This window comes from Myotis yumanensis, unplaced genomic scaffold, assembly GCF_028538775.1.
Source record: "Myotis yumanensis isolate MYYU_CA2020_CCGP unplaced genomic scaffold, mMyoYum1.0.hap1 SCAF_10, whole genome shotgun sequence".
Lineage (NCBI taxonomy): Eukaryota > Metazoa > Chordata > Mammalia > Chiroptera > Vespertilionidae > Myotis > Myotis yumanensis.
The window spans coordinates 16929812-16954828 of record NW_027223761.1 but is presented as its reverse complement, the minus strand read 5'-3'; the positions used below and the strand labels follow the sequence as shown (position 1 = coordinate 16954828).

The 25017-nt window shown below is 52.5% G+C and overlaps 2 protein-coding genes across 4 annotated transcripts; one reads left to right on the top strand and one right to left on the bottom strand.

Moving 5' to 3' along the window:
- Nucleotides 1-265: 265 nt before the first annotated feature.
- On the bottom strand, nucleotides 266-5400 carry ZNF408 (zinc finger protein 408). 2 transcript variants are annotated; one of them, XM_070427908.1, is made up of 5 exons: nucleotides 5017-5400; nucleotides 4469-4746; nucleotides 3391-3452; nucleotides 2918-3177; nucleotides 266-1842 (listed from the first exon to the last, which is right to left on the bottom strand). In XM_070427908.1, the coding sequence occupies exons 1-5, from the start codon at nucleotides 5063-5065 to the stop codon at nucleotides 317-319; spliced, it is 2175 nt and encodes a 724-aa protein (XP_070284009.1). In that variant the 5' UTR covers nucleotides 5066-5400; the 3' UTR covers nucleotides 266-316. The 2 variants fall into 2 exon arrangements, with proteins under 2 accessions (XP_070284009.1, XP_070284011.1); XM_070427910.1 differs by lacking the exon at nucleotides 5017-5400 and having other exon boundaries at nucleotides 4186-4547.
- On the top strand, nucleotides 5261-24697 carry ARHGAP1 (Rho GTPase activating protein 1). 2 transcript variants are annotated; one of them, XM_070427923.1, is made up of 14 exons: nucleotides 5261-5555; nucleotides 9494-9675; nucleotides 9872-9967; nucleotides 11254-11283; nucleotides 15726-15813; nucleotides 19815-19946; nucleotides 20312-20398; nucleotides 20601-20699; nucleotides 21513-21620; nucleotides 21700-21776; nucleotides 21968-22045; nucleotides 22501-22629; nucleotides 22790-22893; nucleotides 23016-24697. In XM_070427923.1, the coding sequence occupies exons 2-14, from the start codon at nucleotides 9543-9545 to the stop codon at nucleotides 23193-23195; spliced, it is 1341 nt and encodes a 446-aa protein (XP_070284024.1). In that variant the 5' UTR covers nucleotides 5261-5555; nucleotides 9494-9542; the 3' UTR covers nucleotides 23196-24697. The 2 variants fall into 2 exon arrangements, with proteins under 2 accessions (XP_070284024.1, XP_070284023.1); XM_070427922.1 differs by lacking the exons at nucleotides 5261-5555; nucleotides 11254-11283.
- Nucleotides 24698-25017: the final 320 nt, after the last annotated feature.

Genomic DNA, 25017 nt, shown 5'->3' with positions numbered 1-25017 from the left:
ATCCCCAGTGGGGGGTGTGCAGGAGGCAGCTGATCCATGCTTCTCTCTCATGGATGTTTCTAGCTCTCTATCCCTCTCCCTTCCTCTCTGTGAAAAATCAATAAAATATATTTTTAAAAAAAAGATCTTAGGAGGTTTACCCTAAAGTATTGGGAAACAAGTTGGTGGTCCATAAGCAGGAAGGGAAGTCCTGGACCTGCTTCTCCTAGCCGACTCTAATCTCTATCAGGCAACCCAAAGAGAAAGAAGATCCAGACACCCAGCACCTAGAAAACATATTCTTTATGTAGAGCTCTGCTAGGGAAAGACGAGAGTGTCAGGTGCCTGTCTCCACTTCCACCACTTCTGCCCAAGGGCTAAAGCCCATGTCCTTATGGATGAGCAGCAGGCTGGGAGCGGGGCCCGGTTCCTCTGGCACCACAAAGCACTTATCCTGGCTCTCAGAAATGGTGACCTCGAAGACGTGCCGGGCTGGGGAGACATCCTGTTCGTTGCATGTGTCCAGTACTTCTGGCTCAGTCTGTACTAAGACCACAGTGGGCTCAGAAGCAGCCGGAGGCACAGAGGGTGGGCTGGAGGATGTCCCGGGCTGGTGACTGAGCTGGTGCCGCTTGAGGCTTTGGGGGAGGGTGTAGCCCATGCCACAGGTGGGGCAGCGGTAGGGCTTGTCAGCCAGGTGGGATTTGAGGTGGCGCCTCAGTTTGGTAGCCAGTGTGTACGCCCGGCCACACTGGGGGCACGGGAAGGGCCTCTCTCCCGAGTGCAGGCGCTCATGAGCACGCAGCGTGTGTGGGTCTCGGAGGGCCTTCCCACACACGGGGCACAAGTGGGCCTCCCCGGTGTGGGAGATGAGGTGGCGCCTCAGTTCAGGAAGCTGGGGGAAAGCATCAGCACAGTGTGGGCAGCGATAAGGGCGCTCCCCTGTGTGCAGGCGCAAGTGCCCGCGTAGGTTGCCCCGCTGGCGGAACGCCCGGCCACAATGCGGGCACAGGAAGGGCTTTTCCCCCGTGTGGAGTCGCATGTGGTTCCGCAGAGAGCCCTGGTTGGCTAGGGGCCGACCACATATGGGGCACGGGCATGAGGCAGAGGCAGGTGGCACCTGGTGGGTCTTATGATGCAGTCTCAGGGAAGGCCGGCGGGTGAAGGCCTTGCCACACTGGTCACAAGCAAAGGGCCGGGCACCTGAATGTACCACCTGGTGCTCCTTGAGGTCTCGCCGGGTGCCATAGGCCTTGTCACACTGTGAGCAGGGAAAGGGCCGTACCCCGCGGTGGCCCAGCATGTGGGCTTTGAAGCTCTCCTCTGAGCTATAGCTCTTGCCACACTCAGTACAAAGGAAGGGCTTGTGGCCCGTGTGTATAAACGCATGCTTCTTCAGGTGGCACAGTTGCAGGAACGTCTTGCCACATTCCCCACACCGGTACTGTCGCCCCCTTTTCAGGGAGCTTCCTGTTGGGACAGGAGGGCTCCCCAAGTGTGCAGAGAAGCTGGAGTGCTGCTCTCCATTCTGCAGGGCCCTGGGCTCTGAGGTCTTTGCTCCGGGTGGACACTGATCACTGGGGCTATGTAACTTCTTGACTAGGTGAGCATGCTGCTGGGTGCCGCCGGCAGAAGATGAGGAAGTGGCCTCACTGCTCTCTAGGCCCTGCTGGGTAGTGGAGCTGCTCTGAAGTTCAGCTGGCACCTGTGTCTGGGGTGGGTCCTCCTCGTCCATGCTCCCATCCTGAGGCAATGGGCCAAGTGATAGGCTCTCCTTGGAAAGTTGGTCCTGGGTTTGGGGCTTAAGTCCAAAGCTCACCATACTCTCTGCCTGGATGCTGGGGGGTGATTGGTACCCAAGATCTGCAAAGTAAGAGTGGAGTGATAGGGTCAATAGAGACCGCAGCAGATGGTGACAGTGGTATGACTAGGAAATTACAGAAATGTGTCTTTTCCTATTCAGCCCCTAGACTTCAGTGGGAGCAATGACATTAATCCATTCCCGGGCGCATGAGCCCAATACTCCATTTATCTTCCTGTCCAGGCACAAGTGCTTACTGAGGAAGCACTCCTGGAAACCACAGTGTCCAGACATCTGGATAATCCCTAGAGTAAGGCCATCTCAGAGTCCCCTTGTTCTGCCTCTGGAGACATGAACTTACGGTAAGTTGAGACCACTTCCTCCGCACCTTAGCTCATTTGAAAATAAAGGAACCAATCTCCACCCCAGACAGAAGAATCATAATGAATTGAAAACTTATACACAACTTGCTGTCTTCATCAACATAATCTTACTATTCCCAGAAACTTATTCAGGAAGATAAAAATTGCAAATATTGCCGTAACCAGTTTGGCTCAGTGGATAGAGTGTTGGCCTGTGGACTGAGGGGTCCCAGGTTTGATTCCAGTCAAGGGCATGTACCTTAGTTGCGGGCACATCCCCAGTAGGAGGTGTGCAGGAGGCAGCTGAAAGATGTTTCTAACTCTCTATCTCTCTCCCTTCCTCTCTGTAAAAAAATCAATAAAATATATATATTTTTTTAAAAATTGAAAATATTTATATGGTTGATTCCAAGGAAAAGACTCATCACTCTTCAATAGAAAGCATCAAATGACAGTTTATACCCCAAGACTCTGAGCCTCTTGCCTGAAAAATTCTAGCCTTCCTGTGTCCCTGAATCCTAAACTACTATTATGTCATGCTCCTTAACCAATCCAAATCAAGCCCTGTTCCTATCCCACACAGAAAGATCTACCTTATACCAGACTTCAAATTTTCAATAAAAATCCAGGCTTTGCCCTACCCCTTCAGAAAAGCTGCTAGGGTTCTGTAGTGTGCTACCTTACCTTCTTCAGCCATAAGCTCCACTTTGGCTTATCAATAGTTGTTTGGTGATAATTTGGGAAGTCAGCATTTACTATAGTCTTTGACACATACCTGTACAAGGTTCTCCTGCATCCTCCCCAGGAGAGGCCTCTTCCTGCTGTACAGCAGATTCCACTTCTGTCACCACAGCCATGGCTGCCTCTTCCTCTAGCCTGGACTGGGTGGGGCTGAGGCGCTCAGAGGGAGACCGGGGCCACAGCAGCAGCTCAAAGCCTGGCAGCACGACCCGGCACACCTGCAGGTGGAGCCTCTCGCTGATCCACACCGGGGCCACGTTTCCCTCACCCTCCAGCCTGCCCCGCTGCACCAAACTGCAAAGCAGAGCAAGAGCGAGCTCAAGAGACCCTCTTCAAGTGGCCCTCTCTGTAAACCCAGTTCTTGGTCAGCCTGAGTCCTAAGGACCCCATGCCTTTGATCACTGCGAAAGATCACTGTGTGGGGAATTACAGTCAGCTTCCGGGTCCATCCCATGCCACAACAGAAAGCCGCAGAAGAACTTGACTACATACTCTCCTGTAACTTACCTGGTCCAGCCTGAACTCTGCTCACAAGCACACACGTCTCCCCATAGGCCTAGTGACACGTCCTGAAATAAACCAATAAAAGTCCTTCTCCCATGTGTTTGAGGGGGCCGGAGTGGAGGAAACAACAAAAACAAAACAGACGTAACCTCTCCTAAGATCTCAGATGAAGCCCCTGGAAGGTTAATGGTTTCTCGTTCTGCTTATACTAGACAGTGTGTCTGACTTTTCATTCAGCAAAAAGCCAAAAAGACTGTCCCCACATCTCCCTTCCAGGGTGTGGAAAATTACTAAACTGAACACATTACTGCCTTCTAGTAGATACCAAACAGAAAAAGTAGTAAGAGGAATATCAACCCTCCTTTTTAGTACTTTTTATTCAGTAAAACCCTTTACCCGTGCCATTTCATCGATTGCTCCAAATAATCCTGAAGGATTAAAGTAAGGAAATAAATAGCCATTCGTTTATTTTACACTAGAGGCCTGGTGCACAAAATTCGTGCAAGGGGGGGGAGGGTCCCTCAGCCCAGCCTGCACCCTCTCACAATCCGGGACCCCTTGGGGGAATGTCCGATTGCCAGTTGAGGTCCGATCCCTCTTGCAATCCAGGACTGCTGGCTCCTAACCGCTTGCCTGCCTGCCTGCCTGCCTGATCACCACTAACCGCCTCTGCCTCGCGCCCCCCCCCTCCCCAGCCCCCTTCTTCCGGAAGGTTGTCTGGCTGTCCGGTCTAATTAGCATATTACGCTTTTATTATTATAAATTAAATGAAACATGCCATTTAACTAGCTTACTTACTACGGCTACGATATGATCCCCTGGCTCTTTCATTCCAAAACCTTGGCTCTTGACTTTTATCAATAGTGACGCTATATTAATCCAGCTTTTAACAACTTTTTGCACCTCGATTCCTAAACTACTGCAGGTGAGGGGAAGAAACAGTTCTGGAGGGAAGGACAAAAGCACCTCTTAATCTCCAGAAATGCCCCGCTTCTTCTAACAAAGCGGAGAGCTGTGCAGAAGCTGTCTGAACCGCTTCCAAACTTCCAATGACAAGATGAGACACCCTATCCCTGCACACCTGCTCCTGCCGTGGTTGCACTCCCTCGTCCTTCTGCTCCGAGGCAGCCTCCTCTCCCAGCGGCCCCCAGAGCAGTCCTGGCTGCAGAGGGTTCCCGACACACCAGACCCCCAAGCGCTGTTTCTCCACGAGTGAGGGGCCAAGGGCTAAACCCTCGGGGAGGTTCTTTAAAGCGTGGACGGCTCGGGTCGGCCAGGCCGGACGGTCTTTGAGGCCCTGAGCACGGCCTTCTGCAGAAGGGCTCCATCCTGAGCCCGGGTCCGGGCGCGGCTCGGGGTCTGCAAGGAGATAGGAAGGCCATGAGGGAGTGAACCAAGAGGCCGTGAGTTAGGCGTGGGAGGCGAAAGCCTGAGGGGTCCATCAGGGCTCCCAGGAAGCCCCTGAGAGATTGGAGGGGGCTCGAGAGCTCTGAAGAAACCCCCAGAGACTGAGGGCACCAGAGGAGGCTCTCGGGCTCGGGAGGGAAAGAAAGGGTCGGGGACGCAGAGTAGACCGGAGAATGTCAAGTGTATCCAGGCCAGGGGTCGGCGACCTCGCAGGTCACTCACCCAACTGCAGGCTCTCCCCCTCCAACAGCAGCTCCGCCGCCGCCTCCATCCCCGGTCAGGAAAGCCCCTCCGCCGGAAGTGAGCATCGCCTTCTCGGCTCCTCCCGGAAACAGTCATGGCCTGCCAAATTTACTCTCGGGGAAGCATCGTAAAAGTCGGACTTCATTGGTGCACAGGACCGGGAGTTTGGCGGTACTGGTGAAGCAAAACCCTGTCGGGGAACAGGACGGGGTTAGGATTCCGGAGGGCCACCGGAGGGTCGAGTCCCAGAGAAAGAGGAACGAATCGTCCCAGCCGCCTCCTTTTGGGAGGGATGAGTCGGACAGTTATACTGTCCTACTCCCAAACGGGCGCGTACAGGAAGTGGGCTCCAGGAAAGGCCTTGTTTGGAGCAGGGAAGGGGTTGGAAGTGGGTTGAAGGTGTGGCGGAAGTGGCTGGGGAGTGAGGAGACGGGGAGGAGGCGGTTCCCGTTTTGCAGCGGAGCCGGATGTTTGCCGAGCTTTGACAGGCGTGGCAAAAGGAGCAGAGCGCGACCGCGGTGAGCTGCTGGGCGCGGGGTCTCCCGGGGTGGTGATGGGGGAAGGGAAGGGCCGGGCCTGGCCGTCTGAAGGGCTGCGGTCCCGACGGGGAGGGTCCGAGGAAGGGAGGAGGGGTGGAACGGGACCTGGGAACCTGGCCTTCCTGCTGCGGGAATTCTGCCCCACTCACGGGTCCGCAGGGAGAGGACTCAGCTTCCTTCGCTGCCTTCCTCCTGCCCTCCCCGGTGCAGAGTCCCGGTCAGATCGCTGTCCTCGAGCAAGCCCCTGGGAAGGGAAAGGCTCGCTGCCCCGATCTGGCGAAACGCGAAGAGAAAGAAATTTGGGGGAAGTGTTCCACCCTGCCACCTATTAGGCCACGCTTTCTTCTGTTTCATAATCAGTGCACCCAATCCGGATTTTGTAAACCATGGCGCTCTGTGCAAACGTGATTGTACTTGAAAGTCTTGCTGTTGTAGGATTTGCGTTTTCACCGTGTGGAGCTCCTAGGAGGACGATCCCAACGCCAGAGAATGCGATTTCAAGTTGTTACCTCAGTTCCGTTCGGAGGAGATTAGGGGAGAGGCTTTATTTTGTGGGTGTGTTGTTGTTGTTTTGTTTTGTTTTTGTGGAACCTCTCTGAATCTTGAGAATCGCATGAATGAATTACAGTCACTTAGAGAAATATTGAGGGATTGACCTGCACACTGAGACCACCTTAGACAGACATGGATTAAAATCTTGACTCTGCTGTGTGGCCGTTGGCAATTTGCTTAGTTTCCTGGAACTCACTGTCCTCACACTGTAAAATGGGCCCAGTCGTACATGCCTCTTAGATGCTGTTGTAAAGTTAAAAGGTAATTTTTGTTCAGTTCTTGGTGCTATACAGCCTTCAACAAATGTTGGTTCCCTTCTCCACTTAGGAGGTGTATTAATTCAGTAGCTATATATGTCAGATGTAATTCTGAATAGGTCAGGGGTTCTTAAACAGAGTCTTAGAGGGCATGCGAACCACTTAAAATTGCATACAAGATTTCATGCAAGTGCTGATCTGTCTTAGGGAAAAAGACCACAAATTTTGTCAGAATTTCAGAGGTTCATATGAACCAGGTGGTCACGGTTCCATTCCCGGTCAGGGCACATGCCTGGGTTGTAGGCTCCATCCCTAGTGTGGGGTGTGCAGGAGGCAGGCCACCAACGATCCTCTCTCAGCATGCATGTTTCTATCTCTCTCTCCCTCTCCCTTTTTCTCTGAAATCAATTTAAAAATTATTTTAAATGAATAAGTAAGTAATTCGGAGCGGTCCAGACTTCCAAAGGTTAAAACCTGTAGGTAAAAACTGCCTAAAGTGAATCTTGAGATTTTTATAAAGGCAGATTTTTACCTACTGAGAAGGGAAAACAGCCTCCCAGTAAGAAGTATTTTGCAGCGTGGAGCAGGGCTTGTAGATGCCTGGAGTCTGAGGCAGCCAGGATACTTACTTGCACTATATATCAGAGTTTTCTCTCACAAGCTTTCTCACCCTCCCACTGAGTGGGAGCTAAACTTCCAGGCTCACAGGGGCAACAACTGTGGGTTGAAGGGTGGTGAGAGAGGCCAGTGGGGCTGGGAGGTGGGAACAACTGTGATTAGTTATTCTGGAAGAGGAGGTTATGGGGGAGCAGGGGTCAGTGCTGGGAGAACTGACAAAATAGAGGAGTTACTGGAAAAGAGGTGGACTTCCAGTTCTCCTTTCAAACTGTAGAGGATGACCGTCTCCCTCACACATACTTCAGCTACCAGCTGTTCCTTCTAATCCTGTTCACTGCAGCACAGTATTTAGGACCCTGGAGAATTATATTTGTGGAAGGAGCCGTCACTTCTACAGATGAGGACATTTGGGACCAGATAGGAAAAGGACTGCCCAGCATCTTTGCAACTCATTGGTTTAGGCAGGACTGTAACCCAGTTCTCCAAATACCTCATCCCCTGCCTTTTTCATTGCATCAAGCACCCACGGTGGGCAGGGCTGAGGGAGCACTTGGTGCCTGGGCAATGCCAGAAAGAAGGGAAGGAGAGAAGGCTCAAGTCTGGAGAAGGGTTACTTTGAGCTGCATTCTGTCCCTAATATCCAGCTGGGGGGCGAGGGGGCCTTTGGCGGAGCCCTCACAGCCTCCTGGTTGAATGTAGGGAGGAGTATGTAGATGAACCAGGGGTGGAATCCTCAAGACTGAGGTTTGCCTGCCTTAGAAGGTTGAAGGGGACTAGGGGGGCACAGAGTGAGGGGCACAGCAGCACTCCCTAGGACAGTGGTCGGCAAACTGCGGCTCGCGAGCCACATGCGGTTCTTTGGCCCCTTGAGTGTGACTCTTCCTAAGCCTTAGGAGTACCCTAATTAAGTTAATAACAATGTACCTACCTATATAGTTTAAGTTTAGAAAATTTGGCTCTCAAAAGAAATTTCAATCGTTGTACTGTTGATATTTGGCTCTGCCGACTAATGAGTTTGCCGACCACTGCCCTAGGAGAAATGCATTCCCGAATAGGAGAGAGTCTTCATTTGTGTTCTTGGGGAGAGACTTACATTTGGCGGTAAGCAGCAGTAGTGAATAAGGGTAGCAAAGAAGACCAAAGGAGAAGAAGAGGGAAAAGGTGGGGGGTTTTTGTTGTTGTTTTTTGGCTGCTCAGCTTTGGCTCAGGAGCTTGAAGCAGCTTTTGCCACTGAGTCGGTATAGTTGCCCTGGTAACAGGATGGTTGTTGCTAGTTACGCAGAACCAGTTTACCATCTAGAGTCCTTGGCTGTGACATGTGCAGGAGGTTGTCATGCCACCTCCGAGTCCCGAGGTGTTCAGGGTCTGAATCCCCGGTGGCAGTTCTCTCTTCCTACCCGTGCCTGGGTCTCGTCTGCATTCCTTATCTGCCCTGATGGTTCTCTGACCATATATGTCATTTTTTGGACTCCAGGAATGCAGCAAGCTTAGAGCAGCCTCTTTGGGGTTGGACTGACTGGATTGAATTGAAGCCGCACTCCCTTGCCCAGGTGGTGAGCTTGTGATGAGAGACGGGTGTGCTTCCCATTAGGGCTGAGGGCAGAAAGTGCTGCCTCCAGGCTGCGTGCAGCCCACATCCTCATGGCCAGACCCCAGACCTGGGCAAGCCCAGCTTCGGAGTGGCTCTTCTCCTTCCCTGCCTGCTCTGGCTGCTGTTCTCTTTTTCACCTCTTGTATCTCAGCATTCTGATGATGCCATGCACTTCCCCCTGTCCCATCTGTGCCCTCCAGCCCTTGGGGCAGTCTGTTGACCTTAGCCACCTTGAAGTTAGCGCCTGGAGCTCTCGCAGATTAGAGTGGGCTTGGGAGCCCCCAGGACCCTGCAGATTGTTTGCTATGACTGGCAGGCAGATTCCATCCTCTGCTCCTGGTTCCCTGGGCAAAGCCAGCAGAGACCTATTTTCTAGGCCCCTGTGGTCTTTGGCCACCTCCTCTTCCCCAGGTCAGGGGTCAAAGATAGAGTAGCCAGGGCCACAGCTGACCTTTTGGGGTTTGGAGCATCCATATGCTCCTTAGATTTATATGCCACCTCTACCCCATAACTACTAGGGTCTGGAAGCTTTCTGTGCTCTCCGATCCCTTAGGAGAGGGGCACGGACCTCTGCCTCTGCAGCTGGGGCGATATGACTGAACCAGCGGGGCAGTAGGCAGTGCAGGGCCTGGCACGACTCTTCCCCATCCAGCTGGAGGACCTGAAGGCAGGCGCTGAGCTGTGCCATCCTCTGCCCAGCTGCCTTTTCTGGCAACATGTCAGACAATTGTGGCTCTAGAAGAACCAGGAGCTACATGGAACTCTTGGCAAGGATGAGAAGTGTTCAGGGACAGGGGAGCTTGGGGGAGGAAAGAGTGGGGTAGGAGGCTTGCTATAGCAGTTACAGGTATAAAGAGGGTGTTGCTGACCCTCTTTACACCTATAACCGCCTCTCCCAGGTTTCTCTTCAGGTTCTGTGGGGCGAGGCTGCCGGGGACAGGCTCAGCTATGGACCCACTTTCAGAGCTGCAGGATGACCTGACCTTGGATGACACCAGCCAGGCTCTGAACCAGCTGAAGCTGGCCTCCATTGACGAGAAGAACTGGCCCTCAGATGACATGCCCGACTTTCCCAAGTCAGGTGGGCACCTTAGATGGGGAGACCCCTTCCTGCTAGGGGGAGACTCTGGGAGGGCTGATGGGGGCAAGCTGACCAGCCCCAGCGTGGGGCTAGGAGCACAAGCCTTCCTGGGGAGAGGGCCCAAGAGCACAAGTCTCAGGGAGAACTCTGGGCCAGCCTAGCCCAGACTAGCCCCTGACTTTGCCGTGTTCCTCAGATGACTCCAAAAGCAGCTCCCCAGAACCTGTCACACACCTGAAGTGGGATGACCCTTACTACGACATCGCCCGGCACCAGATTGTGGAGGTGGCAGGTAAGCGCACCCAATTTTATACCTTTTTCCTCATAGTCTGCACTTCTGGCTTAAGGAAGCCAGTCCCTTGTACCACAGGGTAAGGGAAGGGACTCGCTCGGGGAGGGGCCATGCCCATTCTGTGGTCTGACCCCTGACCCTGGGTCTCCTGAGCACCATTCTTTAAACTCACCACTTGATTGTGGTGGCCACTTGGTCTGTTCACCTGCAACCACTTCCTAAACTGTGACCGCACTGTCTCCATTGGCGGATGGTCTGTGGGGGGCAGTGTGGCCTAGTGGCTTTGAAGTTAGAAAACCCTGGTTTGATTTCTAGCTTTGCTCTCTGAACTCATTTCTTCCTGACAGGGCTGTTGAGAGAACTGCAATAGTGAATGTCTGTCAGGGCCTAGCCCAGAGTGCATAGTTAGCCCTGAATACGTGGGCATTCACCTCCCTTTCCTCTGCCCTCACGCCAGCTTTTCTACTCCCTCAGTTACTGGAGAGCAGGCAGGTGCCAGTCCCTCCTGCCTCCAAGGAAGTCGAAGTCAGAGGCCACATGACCCCAGAGCATCAGGTTCCAGCAGGTGTGTTACCCTGTTGAGAATGGGTACAGAGTAGCCCCAAGGTCTGGCCTCCATGTGCTCCCACCCTCCTGTTCATAATGCAGTACCCAGAAGACTCCAGGGCCAGGAGAGGTAGCAGGGATGTTGATGCCCTGGTTTCTGCTCTCAGGGTCCTACTGCTAATAGAGGAAATTAATTGCAAGATTCTTTGTCTTTTTCCTAATGGTCGTCCATCCTTGGTGAGGCCAGGCAGCTATAAGCAAGAGTGACACATGGCCCTGCTCTGAGTCACTGGAATGGGCAAGGGGAGCAGGGAGCACATAGTCTCTGGACCCGGTGTGGTGCTGGCTGCGGGGGCTGGAGGCATCTGGCCTCTCCTCAGTGCTGGGCTCAGGTTATCCCTGATGTCAGAGGCATTCCCATGACATCGGTGTTCCTGGATCCTGCCCAGGTCTGGGTTGGGGGCCTTGGCTGTGGCCTCTCTCATCCCAACAGAAGCAAGGCTGAGTTCTTTCCTGATCTGTTCCTGACCTGGGCACAGGACAGTCCCCTGAAGGTTCAGAACTATCTCTCCTCACTACCAGAGAGGCACCTGATTGGGGCATGGGGGGAGTGGGGAGGGTCTATCCTGACATCCTCCTGGCCTATGTGGCCAGGTCACAGGAGAGCAGGCCGCTCCTCTCCCCAGGGGCGACCCCTGTGCCCCTGCAAGCAGAGCTGCAACATGTTTCTATTTCCCCAGGGTGTGATGAGCCTGAGGGGGCCCAGCCAGGTAGGTGTGTTCCTGGCTCTCCCTGCTTGGCCTCTCTGGGCTGTGGCCTCTGGGCTGTGGATCAGGAAGGGCTCTTGGGGCCGCTTAATTGCAGCCCCACTCTAGGGAGCTGGCAGTGGGCGGTGCCTGGGAGCCGGAAATAGCAAAGAATTATGGGCGGCAGCTGTGTGGCAATACATCCAGAACCTGAGGGAAAGGAGCTTCAGGGACGGCGGGGCCTTGTCCACAGAGGTAGCGAGAGGGTTGGCTGGCTCTGAGCAGTGGCCTGGCCTGCAGGCTGGCTCCTCAAGCCTGAGCTGAGTGCTGCAGGCGCAGCGCCCCTCTGGTGGGGTTGGCCCCCATGCCTGTGCCTCTCTGACTGCTGAGAGGAGTTTGGATTGGCACTGCCAGAGTGAGACCTGTTTGATGAGACCATGGTGACCAGCTCCTGGGGGGGGCCAGCTTCCTGGCATTAGAAACCAGAGAAAGAGCCCATGTTGGATGGAGGCTGGCTTATGTCCCCACCTCCTCTGCAGCCTGTTAGCGCTAGCAGTGGCTGTCATGCTCCACTGTCACATTGAACTCAGTCCACATGGGTTCTTCCCGGTGGTGTGCTGACAGACGTGGGGAAAAAGGCTATTGTTTGTACCATTTGAAATTTCTACCATGGCAGATCTCAAGCTACGAACAAGCTATTGAAGTCAACTGGCTTGCAATATTCCTGACAGTTTAACCATATAACAGATATATGAGCCGGCTCCAGGACTTTGCCCAGCCCCCACCTCCCTTCTCCTGGGCCTGCCCTGCAGGTTGTGGGCGGGGCTGGTGGCTGGCCTGGCTGCCCGCAGTTCCCAGAATGGCTGCTGGAGGAGCTGCTGTTGCTGATTAACACCCAGGCTACCCTGGGAGGAGAATTCTTGATCGGTATCTGGGGAATGCACAGGCTTCATTCTCAGGCGGCTGGTCTTTTCCTGGTGCTTTCCACAGCGCTGCGCCTCCTCCTCATTGAGCCCTCCCCCAGCTCTGGGAACACTAGTGCTGCCCCCGCTCCTTCTGTCCCCTCAGTCTCCAGGGCAGAAGTCTACTCTCTTCTCAGATCAGGAGGAGAGTTCTGGGCCTTGTTACGTACGTTCTTGGAGCAGCAGTCACCCTGCCTGCTGGCAAATGCCTGGGTCACCGAAGGACTTGGGCACTCGGGGAGGGTGGGGGTGAGACCCTCAGGTTGCCCATACCTCATTCCTCGCCTGTGCCTGTCGGGGGGGTCTTGCCTCACTACTCCTCCTTTTGTCCCCCACCTCCATCCTGACTTCATTCAACCTTCCTTTTTTGAACATCTGCTCCGGATTGAGCCTCCTAGTTAGCACTGAGGAGTCAGTGAGGGAAAATACACACTCCTTCCTACAAGGAGTGTCCAGTCCAGTGAAGTGGTTCTTAAAACTGGTCTTTGAGAATGTGAAAAGTGTAGACCTACTGCCCTAGAAAACACATGCTTGTGCTTGTAATATTTTTCATATGACATCATGGCATTGGTGGGTGCCCATAGGGGAGCCATGGTTGAGGATCCAGTTTCCCATGTACAGGTGCTGGGCCAGGCTCTGGTGGATGGAGCACAGGCTCTGGTCCTTCACCCCAATTGCTTGCTTAACCAGTTACTAGCTCTTCAAATTCCAAAGCCCAGTGAGCTCAGACTTTCTTTACCGCCTAAGTCCTCAGGTCTGCCAGCCGATGAGCGCTTCCTTACTGTTGGGGGCAGGCATAGAAAGAATCTCTTGTAATACCCATGCTCCTCCCAGGGTTTTACCCCACACCCGGGGCATTTCCTGTTTAGAGGGGAGTAGGCAAATGATGTCCCTCCCTTCACAGGCTCGTGGTAGGAGGCCAGGGGTTTCTAAAGCTCTAGGTTGTACATGAGGCTGGGCTGGCCAGTCTAATCCTTTGCCCTAGTCTGCTCTTCGATCTCCTGTCAGATCCCATGGGAAGTAAATCAGAGTAGACCCCAGAGGCTGCCCCTTCCCCCACTGGCCTGGAAGGAACCCAACACCAGGATCTAGGCTACGGTATGAGAGAGAGCAAGTGGTATCCGGTTCATCAAAATAGACCTGCTTCCAGATGAACTGCACCTTCTCCCCCTCACACAGGCTTGCAGAGGTTTTTCTGCCTGTAAGTCTGGAGAAATTCTGCCCCAGACTATGGGAAACTCACTGCCTAAAGCAGTCTGATGACCTAGAGGTCATGAACAAACTCAGAAATAGAATGTGCATACTATGTAGTTCTGACTGGTGTCTTTGCGCGGACTACCAGCATTTATTGAACACCTGCCACATGTTTGGCTCTGGACTGGCATGAAAGATTCAAAGATGGAGCTGCTCACAAGCCAGTAGAGGAGACAGGCACATAAACAATTACACAGGAGAGTCAGAGCGTCATGGATAATGGTTCATGCTTGAGCCATGAAAAGGGACAGCTGACTTGTCTAGGGAAAGGAGGAGAAGACACAGGCTTCTAGAAGGAGATTATGCCCTGGATGAGTCTTAAGGATTCAGAGGAGTTAATCTAGAAGAGGGGGGCAAAATTGTCTAGAGAAAGGTCTGTCTAGCATGAGAAACAGCCTACTGTGGACAGGGCTGCAAACACTGTTTTGTCAGAAGTGTGCACAGTGTGAGCCTGGAGAGGCAGGAGCCAAGCCTGGACAATCCTATGAGCCATTCCAAGGAATGTGGCCGGCAGGGACCGGGCCCACTTTGCCCACATTCCAGAAGCCTCCTTCAGCCTCTCCATAGATGCTGGCCCCAGCCCTAGAGAACAGAGCCAGAGCCTTGGCAACCACTTTGGAAAAGTGCTGACTCCTGAGTGAAGTCACTGACCAAGAAGCATCATCAAGGTCATGGCTTATTAAATACGGAGAGGACCCTCAGCAAGGCCTGGGGGATCCTTAGTCCTCAGAGGGAGATGGAGGACAGACTCACTGCACTTCGTGGGTTGTGTCAGTAGTCTTTCTATTTGCCTCCGAAATAATCAGGGTTAGGCAAATGTCGTTTGGTGCTCTGGAAAAGCATGAGGGTAGAGCCGAAGGGAAGGTAGGGACCAGGTCTTGTCCCCATTGATCTTTGCTTGGGGTTCCTGATCCATGCTGACCTGGAAGAACATCTCACTTTTAGGGAGGAAACACATACGTCTCAGGAGCTCCTTGGTTTCATGACAAAGTCAGATGGTCAGACCTTCAAATTATGACTAGCTTTGGACAAACATCCCAGACACATTACATCCAAATGAACAGTTTCCCACAGCATTACACACTCCTCTCAATTTCATGTTCTTTGGAATATCCTTAATGAGAAAGGATATGATTTTTAGAAATGTCCAGAATTTAGAAGCAGGTGTGGTTAATAATTCTAATAAAATCAGAAAGTGTTGTTAGTGGTCAAAATGAGACTTCTGTTGCCCTGGCCAGTTACTCAGTGGTTAGAGTGTTGGCCTGCAGACTGAAGGGTCAAGGATTTGATTCTGGTCAAGGGCATAATCCCTGGCCCTGTTTGGGGCACGTGCGGAAGGCAACCAATCAATGTGTCTCACATCAATGTTTTTCTCTTTTCCTCTCCCATCCTCTCTAAAAATCAATGGAAAAAATATCCTCAGGAGAGGATTAACAAAGAAAAAGAAAGAGAGAGAGAGACACTATTGTATAATCAGGCTGATTTCCTCAGTGAGGTTTTCCAAATATACACTGCTTAAAGGGGATGCTTCTGAAATAAGTGTGACTTTTAAGGTGACTCCTTAGCAAAACAGTTGCTTTGAAGGATGTGACATAAAATTAGCCATTTCTAATTGTACAATTTGGTGATATTTAGTAGTCACAATGTTGTGTATCTCCATCTCTATGTACTTCCAGAATTTCACCCATACCCATACAAACCCCGTACTCATAAGCAGTCAGTCTCTGTTCTTGCCCTCTTAGTGGTCATGACAACCACTAATTTGCTGTCTTTATGGATTTACTTATTCTAGATAACTCATATAAATGGAGTCATACAATGTGTAGCTCTTGGTGACTGGCTTCTCTCACTTAGCATGATGTTTTCAGGGTTTATTCACAGTGTAGCATGTATCAGTACTTCATTCCTTTTTATAGCTGAAAGTATTCCATTTATGGATATACCGCCTTTTCTTTACCCATTCATCCATTGATGGACATTTGGCTTGATTCCACCAGGTGTGATTTTTTTTTTTTTTGAAAGTCAAGTTATTTCTTTATACCCCAGCCCAGTATCCCTGAGAGCAACCTGTCCTTCTTCCTTCAGCGACACCCCTCAAGTGCAGGCATCTGCCCAGAGGTGCATCTGCATGGCCCGCTCTGGCCCCTGTCTTAAATGGTACAGGTCTCCAGGCCTGGCACCTTTCAGGCCCTCAGCCTGCTTCTCTTGGTTCATCTTTCACCCACCATGCTCCATCTTCTCCACATCTAGGAGATGACAAGTATGGGCGGAAGATCATTGTGTTTAGTGCCTGCCGAATGCCTCCCAGCCACCAGCTGGACCACAGCAAGCTCTTGGGGTGAGTACCCATATGGAAGGTGGTGGGACCTGTGCCCAGATCCCCAGTTTGGCCTGATGTTGTTTTCCTTATTGTCCCCCGCTGTGTGGGGCCATCTCCCTCCCTGCCTCCCTCTCTTCCTGAGGGAGTCAGTCCTGGGCTAGGAGTTTTTAGTCCTGGAAAGTGTGACCTTGGCAAGTGTCTTCATCTTTTTAAGTCTCTTTTTCTTCACTTTTCCGAGGGAATATTCACACAGCCCTCCTTCCTTGCAGGAGTGAAGATACTGTGTGTGAAAGTAAAATCCTGTCCAAATGTGAGGGCTAATCTGGTTATCCAATGTGGTTGTAGTTCCCCATTATGTGCATAAGTAGTACTATCTTATTTGGTGCAATTGGCGTGTGTACCTGCCTGGAGTCTGTTGGCTTTATGTATAAAATAGCTCTGGTTAGTCTGAAATCTCCTGATGCAAGGCCAGAGGCTGATTGAAAGTGGGGGTTTGAATGTGGCGGCCACGGGGAGGTTCCTGCCGGGGCTCTGTCACCTGTGTCTGTTGGCACCAGGCACAGCCATGAAGAAATAGGAAAGATTCCTGCTTCCGTGGAGCTCACGTTCTATTGAAAGTGGGCAATTCCAGAATTGATAGGCCATACCGTTGTCATTGTAGTAATGCCTGCTTCATTGCCCTGGTTCAGCTTCCTTCTCAACTTGCCTGTTGCCACTTGGAGTACATGTTGGTTCCTTACGGTGCCAGTGGTAACGGGGTGCTTCCACGTGCTCTGTTTCCTCATGTGCGAGTATAGTGTAGTTTTAGCTGCGGGGAATGACTGAGGCTGCAGAAGCCGTGGTGGAAGTCAGCCTATACTGCAGTGCCATTGAGGAGCCAGGGGCTGCTTACATCATCCTTAGAACCAGAGCGTTTATTTTCCCTCTTCGAACAAAAAATATGTTTGCTGTAGTTTTACCATATAAGGTACTTTAACAACATGAAAAAAATAAAAAAGAAAGCGGGAGTTTGACAAGCCTTGTTCCAATAAACATTACTGAGCCACGGATGCCAGGCCTGGGCCCACAGCATGGGCGGGACTCCACGGAGGCAGAGCCCTACTGTGCTCCTCACTGTGTGTACAGCTATGGTCTTGCACTTCTTCCCTGACCAGTTGAAAACACTTCCTGAAATTGGAAATGTTTGCACTGCCCATACCACCTCCTTGCAGTTCTGAATGGCTCTGTGCCTGTAGGGTGTGGTAAGGGTCGGGACAGCCCAAGGGTACCGTAGCTGAAGGGGAAGGACTGGGTTGCCGAGTCTCTGTAGCCCCAGGGAGCCAGGGCCAGTCTTCAGCTGTGTTCTGTCTTTCTCTCTGGCCTCCTGAACCCTCCTCCCACCAGCTCCTCAGAGAGGCAGTCCAAGAGTAGGCCAAGGAGCTCAGCCTGAGGGTGACTGAGTCACGGGTCCCTCCACCCCCTCCACCTCTTGTTTTATCACATCTGACAAGGCCGTGGAGAGACTCCTGGCCAGATAATAGCCCGAATGGGAGGAAGTCAGAGGATGGAGATGGGAAAGCACCCGGTTTTCAGGAGAAAGCCTGGTGGGTGAGGGGCACCCACTCTGGGGCTTTCTCTGGCTTCAGGAAGCCCCCTGCCATCCTGTCCTCTGTCCCACACAGATCTCCCCTCCCCCACCTGGCCTGGTCACCGTCCCTACTGGGAGCAGAGAGGCACGTCCATCAAAGGTCAGGCCTGTCCACTGGTTGTCAGATTTCTCTCTAGCTTGGCTTTCCCAGCTGTCACCCAGGTCTCAGGGTTGAAGCAGAAAGTGCCTGCAGCTTGGATGCAGAAGCCCGATTAGACTTCGCTCTGCCTCTTACTAGCTGTGTACTTGGGGGTAGGTCTCTTCTGAGCCCCATAAAAATAAGAAGTGTGCCCACCTCACAGGGTTGTTGTGGGCATTAGATAAGATATATATATGAAATGCCATTGTATCCATTTGTAAAGAAAACTATATACAACTATACAAAAAAGTGGCCCCATAAACCCCATCACCCAGAGAGAAAACCACTGTTAATATTTTAGTGTATTTGCTTCCTATTTTTTCCTATAACATATACAAGGCTCTATAGTCAGTTTTGTATCTTATGTAATGTTTTTATCTTCTGAGCATTAAACATTCATCAAAGACATCCTTTAAAAATTTTTATTGACATATGATATACAGAAAAGTGAACCGTATGTGTACTTGATGAATTTTGAAAAACTGAACCCACCCATGTCAGCCCCTCCCACAAACCTCCCTTCGCTCTTCTAGTCACTACCACAAAGGGCAACCACTGTTCAGACTTCTCACTTCACAGATTGGTTTTGTCTGTAGGAGCATCCTGTGAGGTATCTATTTATAGATGTCTTGTGATTTATTTAACCAGTTCTCTGTTGTTGGATAGCTAGCTTGCTGCTCAGTTGTTGCTGTTTTTCCATTTTAAAACAGGCTACAATGAACAGCCTTCTACAAAAATGTTTCTGTTCATCTGTGCTGCTTTCTTAGGGTCAAAGAGTAGGAACATTTTATAGCTTCTGATAGATATCACTTTATTGCCCTCCTAGAGGTCGTAACATCCATCAAAGGATGAGTGTATTTTCACTACAAGTATTGCTATTTTTTTAGTTGCAAAATGCCATCTTTTTATGTGAAAAAACTTTTCTTTGCATATTGTAAAGTGCTCAGTGTATCTAAGGGGTAACGTATTGTGTAAGAATAGTGATTGGGATCAGAGTAATAATTCATCCCTAGGTACTTCACTTGCCTGCCTGTGCTGGCCGAGCCTAGCACCCACTGACCATTGCGTAAGTTACCTTCTCTAGGGTAGATCAGGAGGTACCTGGACACTTAGTCGCATCCTTGGGCACTTTGCCAGGTTCCTTTCTCCTTTCCCTACCCCCCTGGAAGCCCCTGTATTTCCTGCCTCCCAGCCTCCAGCAGTGATCCTGCTGAGGCCTGGGGCTGGCCACCCAGAAAGAGGGCATTCCACTGGATTCCTTGTTCATTTTCTTTATACTTCTCCACCTCAGGGGGGCTCCACACTATGTGTGTTTCTTTTGGAGTGGTAGATATGTTACGAGCATAGGGAACCTGAGATGTGGCTCTTTGGTCCACGAAAAGCCCAGTGATTGGAGCAGGGACGGGGACCCCCTGGCCACCCCGGTCCCCTCTCAGGGGCAGTGTTTTACAGCCTATGCTAGGAACTCAAGTATAAGCGGGAGAGCTGCATTGTGGTCAAGAACGCAGGCTTGCCTAGCTGGTTTGGCTCAGCAGACAGAGCCTTGGCGTGTGGACTGAAGGGTCCTAGGTTCAATTCCAGTCAAGGGCATATGCCTGGGTTGCAGGTTTCATCCCAGTAGGGGGCATGCAGGAGGCAGCCAATCAATGATTCTTTCTTATCATTGATATTTCTCTCTCTCCCTCTCCCTTCCTCTCTGAAATCAATAAAAACCAACTTGAAAAAAAAACACCAAAAATGCAGGCTTTGGAGTTAGATAATTCACCTCCAGGCTCCACCATAAACTGTGACCTTGGGTATGCACTTGACCTCTCTAAGCCTCATTGCCCTCACGTGTAAGAAGAGGATAATATCAGCCTTGATTGTTACAAGGAAGGCATGAGATATTAAGTGCTTGGCAGGCGCTAAAAGCTTAATATTGATAAATGGTATCATTATTATTGATTTGACGATCCTGTGAGGGAAATGTTATTCCCGTGTTTACTGCAGTTATGTGAGAGGGCTCCAGTTAGAGTCTTGGTCTCCAGACTCCTGGTCAGTGTTCAAAACTGAGAGAGCTGTTATCATTGCCCTGCCCAGCCCCAACCTCTCCACAACAGCATGGCAACTGCTGATGCAGCCAGGATGGATGGTGCAGGGCCAGGGGTCTTGGGGAGGGGGTTTGATATAAGCAGATTCCTGGGGCACCAGGTTCTGTCTTAAAGGGCCCCACCTGTGTACAGGGCAGGCCTGAGCAGGTCTTTTCTCTTGCAGGTACCTGAAGCACACCCTGGACCAGTACGTGGAGAGTGACTACACACTTCTTTACCTGCACCACGGCCTGACGAGCGACAACAAACCCTCCTTCAGCTGGCTCCGGGATGCCTACCGGGAGTTTGACCGAAAGTGGGTTGGGGCCCAGGGGTGGGCTCCAGGGCCTGGAGCAGGTGGCTCTGGAGTCAGCAGCTCTGCCAGGTTCTGGGCTGCCCTGTGCTTGGGCAGGAGCTTATTCCATGCCAGGGGAAGTCAGGGTAAATGCAAAGAATCAGAAGTTGGAACCGCCTGGGCTCAAATCCATTTCTCTACTTACTCATTCTGTGACCTTTCATGTTACTTAACCTCTCTGAGCCTCCGTTTCCTAATCTGTAAAATGGGGCAGCAATGACACTTTGCAGGCTTGCTATAAGAAGTGAAATCAGAAGATGTACATAAGAACAGATCTGTGTCTCCCGTGCCACACCCACTCCTGAATTCCCACTCTACCTCCACAGGTACAAGAAGAACATCAAGGCCCTGTACATCGTGCACCCCACCATGTTCATCAAGACCCTGCTCATCCTCTTTAAGCCCTTCATTAGGTGAGCCGGCCGAGGGCGGGATGGTGGTCTCCCCGTGCTTCCCCTTGAACTCTGAAGCAGATGCCAGAGGCGGCCAAGCATCCTGGGGGGACACCTGTTTGGGGCTAGGCCTCTGTCTGATCTGGCTGGGCTGCGGAGGGGACAGTGGAGGCCTGCTGAAGCCAGTGCGCTCCCCAACCCATGCCCTTTCCTCCATCGGCAGCTTCAAGTTTGGGCAGAAGATCTTCTATGTGAATTACCTGAGTGAGCTGAGCGAGCACGTGAAGCTGGAGCAACTAGGGATCCCTCGCCAAGTGCTCAAGTGAGGCTGGGCAGGGACTGTGTGTGCCCACTGGATGGCATCTGTGTACATGCGTGTCACGTTTGTGGCGTGGGGTGTGCCAGACCAGGGGAGAGGAAGCCTTGAGAATCCCAGGATAAACAGGAAGCAAATGTAATGATTGAGAGACAGCACATGAGGACAGAGTGTGAGTTCAGATTCTGTTTCTGTCACTTAAAGTGACCAGATCTCTTTATTTATTTATATATTTTTATTTATTTCTGAGAGGAAGGAAGGAGAGAGATACAGAAACATCAATGATGAGAGAGTATTATTGATTGCCTTCTGCATGGCCCCCACTGGGGATCGAGCCTGCAACCTGGGCATGTGCTCTCACCAGGAATCGAACAGTGACCTCCTGGTTCATAGGTTGACGCTCAACCACTGAGCCACGCCACCTGGGCCGGATCAGATCTCTCTAAAGCAGCGGTTCTCAACCTTTGGGGGTCGAACGACCCTTTCACAGGGGTTGCCTAAATACATCCTGTATATCAGATATTTACATTACGATTCATAACAGTAGCAAAATTACAGTTATGAAGTAGCAACGAAAATAATTTTCTGGTTGGGGGTCACCACAACATGAGGAACTTATTAAAGGGTCGCGGCATTAGGAAGGTCGAGAACCACTGCTCTAAAGACTTCACATTCTCCTGTGTAAAGCTGGGTTGTTACATGAATCCAATGAACTAGCCTGTGTGAAAAAAAAAAAAGCCCAGGAAGTGCCTGACAAATGGGTTATCGTAGTGTCTACAGAGCCAGGCAGAGGGCCTGACCGTCCCATCTGCTCCCCAGGTATGATGACTTCCTGAAGTCCACACAGAAGAGCCCTGCAACAGCCCCCAAGCCCATGCCCCCACGGCCCCCACTGCCCAACCAGCAGTTTGGGGTCTCACTGCAGCAGTGAGTATGGGAACGGGGCCCCCGGCACCTGGAGCCCAGGCCAGGCCGTAGTCCCCGCTCACTGCCCTTGTGCCCACAGCCTCCAGGAGAAGAACCCAGAGCAGGAGCCCATTCCTCTCGTGGTCCGCGAGACTACTGCCCACCTGCAGGCCCACGGTGAGCGCCAGGGCCCACCTGCCCCTACGACCCGCTCGGGGTCCCCCACCCCTCGGGAAGCTGCCAGGCACGGCTGGGAGGTCCATGCGCACCCGCACTTGCACTGAGCCTGACTGGAACCCCCAGATGGAATGGTGGGGAGTTACATGTGCCCCAGAACTCTGAGGCTCACCAGGCCCCCCGTTTCCCAGCTCTCACCGCTGAAGGGATTTTCCGAAGGTCTGCCAACACCCAAGTCGTACGGGAGGTACAACAGAAGTATAACATGGGTGAGTGGTCCCAGGGGTGTCCAGCTCACGTGTGGGCGCTGGGGTGGAGGGTGGAGCGGTTGGGGGCAGGTGTGTGACTGTTAGGGGCTTCCCTGCCTTTTGCTGCCCTATAAACAAGGGTCCCAGGTTCCGTTTCTGTCAAAGGTTCTATGGCATCTGCTAAGATAACATGGTACCACTCCCACCTGGCTGTTCCAGGCCTCTCCCTCATTGGTCAGGCTCTGGGTCCTAGGTTCAGGGTCATTCGGAGACAAGGAATAACTGTGGTGGGAGTCCCACTCCACCCAGATGGCCTGGGTCTGCATCCCCTGGTCATACAGGGAGAGGTGATGGCAGGTGCGAGAGGCTCTCCTGGAGGAGGCTGTCTGAGGACGGTCGGGCAGTGGGGCCCCCTGGGCCTCTGGCCTCCCAGCTCCGCCCAGCTCCCCTTCACCTTCCTCCCCACCCACCTCTAGGGCTGCCTGTGGACTTCGACCAGTACAACGACTTGCACCTGCCAGCGGTCATCCTCAAGACCTTCCTCCGAGAGCTTCCTGAGCCCCTGCTCACCTTTGACCTCTACCCTCACGTAGTGGGCTTCCTCAGTGAGTGCCCTCTCCCATCCCAGGTCTGAGCTGCTTCTGCTGGTCTGTGCTGGACTCGGAGCAGGCGGGTTTGGTTAGGGTCTCCCCCCTGGTCTTGTGTGAGGGCTACCTGAGCCAGCCAGCCTTGGGCCCCTGTAACCCAGGCCCCCATTCTTCATAGACATTGATGAGAGCCAGAGAGTGGAGGTGACGCTGCAGGTCCTCCGGACGCTGCCCGAGGAGAACTACCAGGTGCTTCGTTTCCTTACTGCCTTCCTGGTGCAGGTGAGTCTGCCTCTCACCTGAAAGGAGGGAGGAGCACCGGCCCCTGCTGCTCTGGTAGCCGGTTGCAGGACGTGGGAGCTGGGTCTGTGGCCCTGCTGCAGCCCCCTGATTTCCCTCCACAGGTTTCTGCCCAGTGTGACCAAAACAAGATGACCAACACTAACCTGGCTGTCGTCTTTGGCCCTAACCTGCTGTGGGCCAAGGATGCTGCCATCACTCTCAAGGCCATTAATCCCATCAACACCTTTACCAAGTTCCTCCTGGACCATCAAGGGGAGTTGTTCCCTACCCCTGACTCCTAGGGGCTCTGAGCACAGCCCCTGCCTACCAGCCCCCTTCTCTGATAGCCCTTCCTCTGGGATCCCCAGTTTGGACTCCTGCCCAGGAAGGGGTCATGAGGCCCGAGGAGATAGAAGCTGAAGCCAGCCAACTGGGCAGCTCCTCCTCCCCTTCTTTCCAGTCCACCTCGCCGGCCCTGGAGGCCTTGCTGTTACCATGGGACATTTTTCTTCGCCTTATACTTCTGCCTCCTTGGATCCCTGGTTCCTGTGGGGCTGTGCAGAGCTGGCCCTGGCCCTTCCAGTGGGAGGACTGGCTCCAGCAGCCCTTTCCTGCTTTCTCCTGCCTCTTTCCCTGGCAGCTGCAGATGCCAAAATCACTGTCAGCTGGGATGGTAGCTGGGCTGATCCGCCCTCTCCTGATTGCCGGGGAATGAAAGGCTGAGCTGGCTTAGGCAGGCCCTGCTGAGGCTCCTCTCTGTCTGGGTGAAGGCCTGGGTGCAAGCCCCCTGCTCTGTCCTCCCCTCAGCATGGGTACCTCCACCGCTAAGGAATTCAGCCTGGAGTCTGCTTCCTGTTTCTGCCTTTTCTTCCACGCATCCTGGTTAGCTTTTCCCAAGTGGCACTGCCCCCAGAATGTTCTAACCCCTGCTTCTGCTTGGACGCAGCTTGGATGACATGGCTGAGTTCTTGTATCCTTTAGAGATAGACAGCACCCCAGGTACCTGAGCAGGGGAGCAGGCTCAGCCTCTATGCCTTGTCTAAGGACAGCCTCTAGGCCAAAGGCTCTTGCAGTCTTGTGTGTTGTGGAGTCACACTGGTCTCTGCTCTGGCCAGAGATGACTCGGTGCCTCAGGATCGTAGAGGCTCCTTCCTCCTACGGGGGACTCCTGAGGGGCTGGGTAGAGATTTTGCCAGTTAGGTCTAGCAACCTTCCCCAGGGAGTAGGAGACCCGGGCCCTGTTGTCTTTCCGACAACCTGGACTCCAGTGATGATGGCCGTCCTGCATTCCAACTGTATCCTTTCTAATTACACTCCTTCCTGGTGAACACCGAGAACGCCCCCCCCTTCCTGTAGTCTTGACTTCTGGCAGTAGGGAAAACCCTGAACAGTGACCCTGTCCCCACAGCCTTGGCCAGAGCCTAGAGCCTGCACCATGGGGGTCCTCACTGACCAGCCCAACTGCTTTTGGGCGCTCTCCCAAAACACCGGGAATCTCTGGTGTGTCAGGACTCCCGGTACCTGACTGGCTGCTGGTTCTGTTAGTCCCTGTGTCTCTAGCCTGGGTACAGGCCTGTGCTTTCTGCCCTACTTTGTGTATCAGGTGTTCACAGCCTCTTTTCCTGGGAGCCTATGGATCTATTTGGTCTTCCCCTTCCCCTGCCCCACTAATCAGTGGGGATTGGGGGAAGGGCTTGTACTGTGAATCAAGTGTACACATTCACACTTCATGAATTCCTTGGCATCAATCATGTACTTCACCTCTGCACTTTTTGTATTTCAATAAAAATGGAGATGGAAACTGCCCATCTGACTATTAAAGAAGTGGGCATGGAGTTTCTGAACTGGTGGGAAGCGTGTGGCTGCGGGAGAGCAGATGGGGCCTCAGGAAGTCCCTGCCCAGTCCATCTGACCCCCTTCCTCATCTGGTTCACTTGTGAGTGGGCATGAGACCGTCTTCCAGGCTTAGAAGTGTGAGCAGTCACCTTCCCGTGTTGATACCTGCAACATTCCAACTAGCTGCCATGTGAGTAACCTCTGACCACGGACTCTCCTGTCCCCCAAATGGAGTGGGCTTTGGTGGACAACAGCATGGGTTTTAGACTCGGACAGGGTTTGAATCTT

Bases quoted from the DNA above. Each gene is read 5' to 3' on its own strand.
- ZNF408 (XM_070427908.1), bottom strand. From the start codon at position 5,065: ATGGAGGCGGCGGCGGAGCTGCTGTTGGAGGGGGAGAGCCTGCAGTTG. The intron at 3,178-3,390 runs GTAAGTTACAGG...TCTGCTTTGCAG, and splicing joins CAGAGTTCAGGCTGGACCAG to TTTGGTGCAGCGGGGCAGGC. The intron at 1,843-2,917 runs GTATGTGTCAAA...CTTACTTTGCAG, and splicing joins TGCAGGAGAACCTTGTACAG to ATCTTGGGTACCAATCACCC.
- ARHGAP1 (XM_070427923.1), top strand. From the start codon at position 9,543: ATGGACCCACTTTCAGAGCTGCAGGATGACCTGACCTTGGATGACACC. The intron at 15,814-19,814 runs GTGAGTACCCAT...TTTCTCTTGCAG, and splicing joins GACCACAGCAAGCTCTTGGG to GTACCTGAAGCACACCCTGG. The intron at 22,046-22,500 runs GTGAGTGGTCCC...ACCCACCTCTAG, and splicing joins ACAACAGAAGTATAACATGG to GGCTGCCTGTGGACTTCGAC.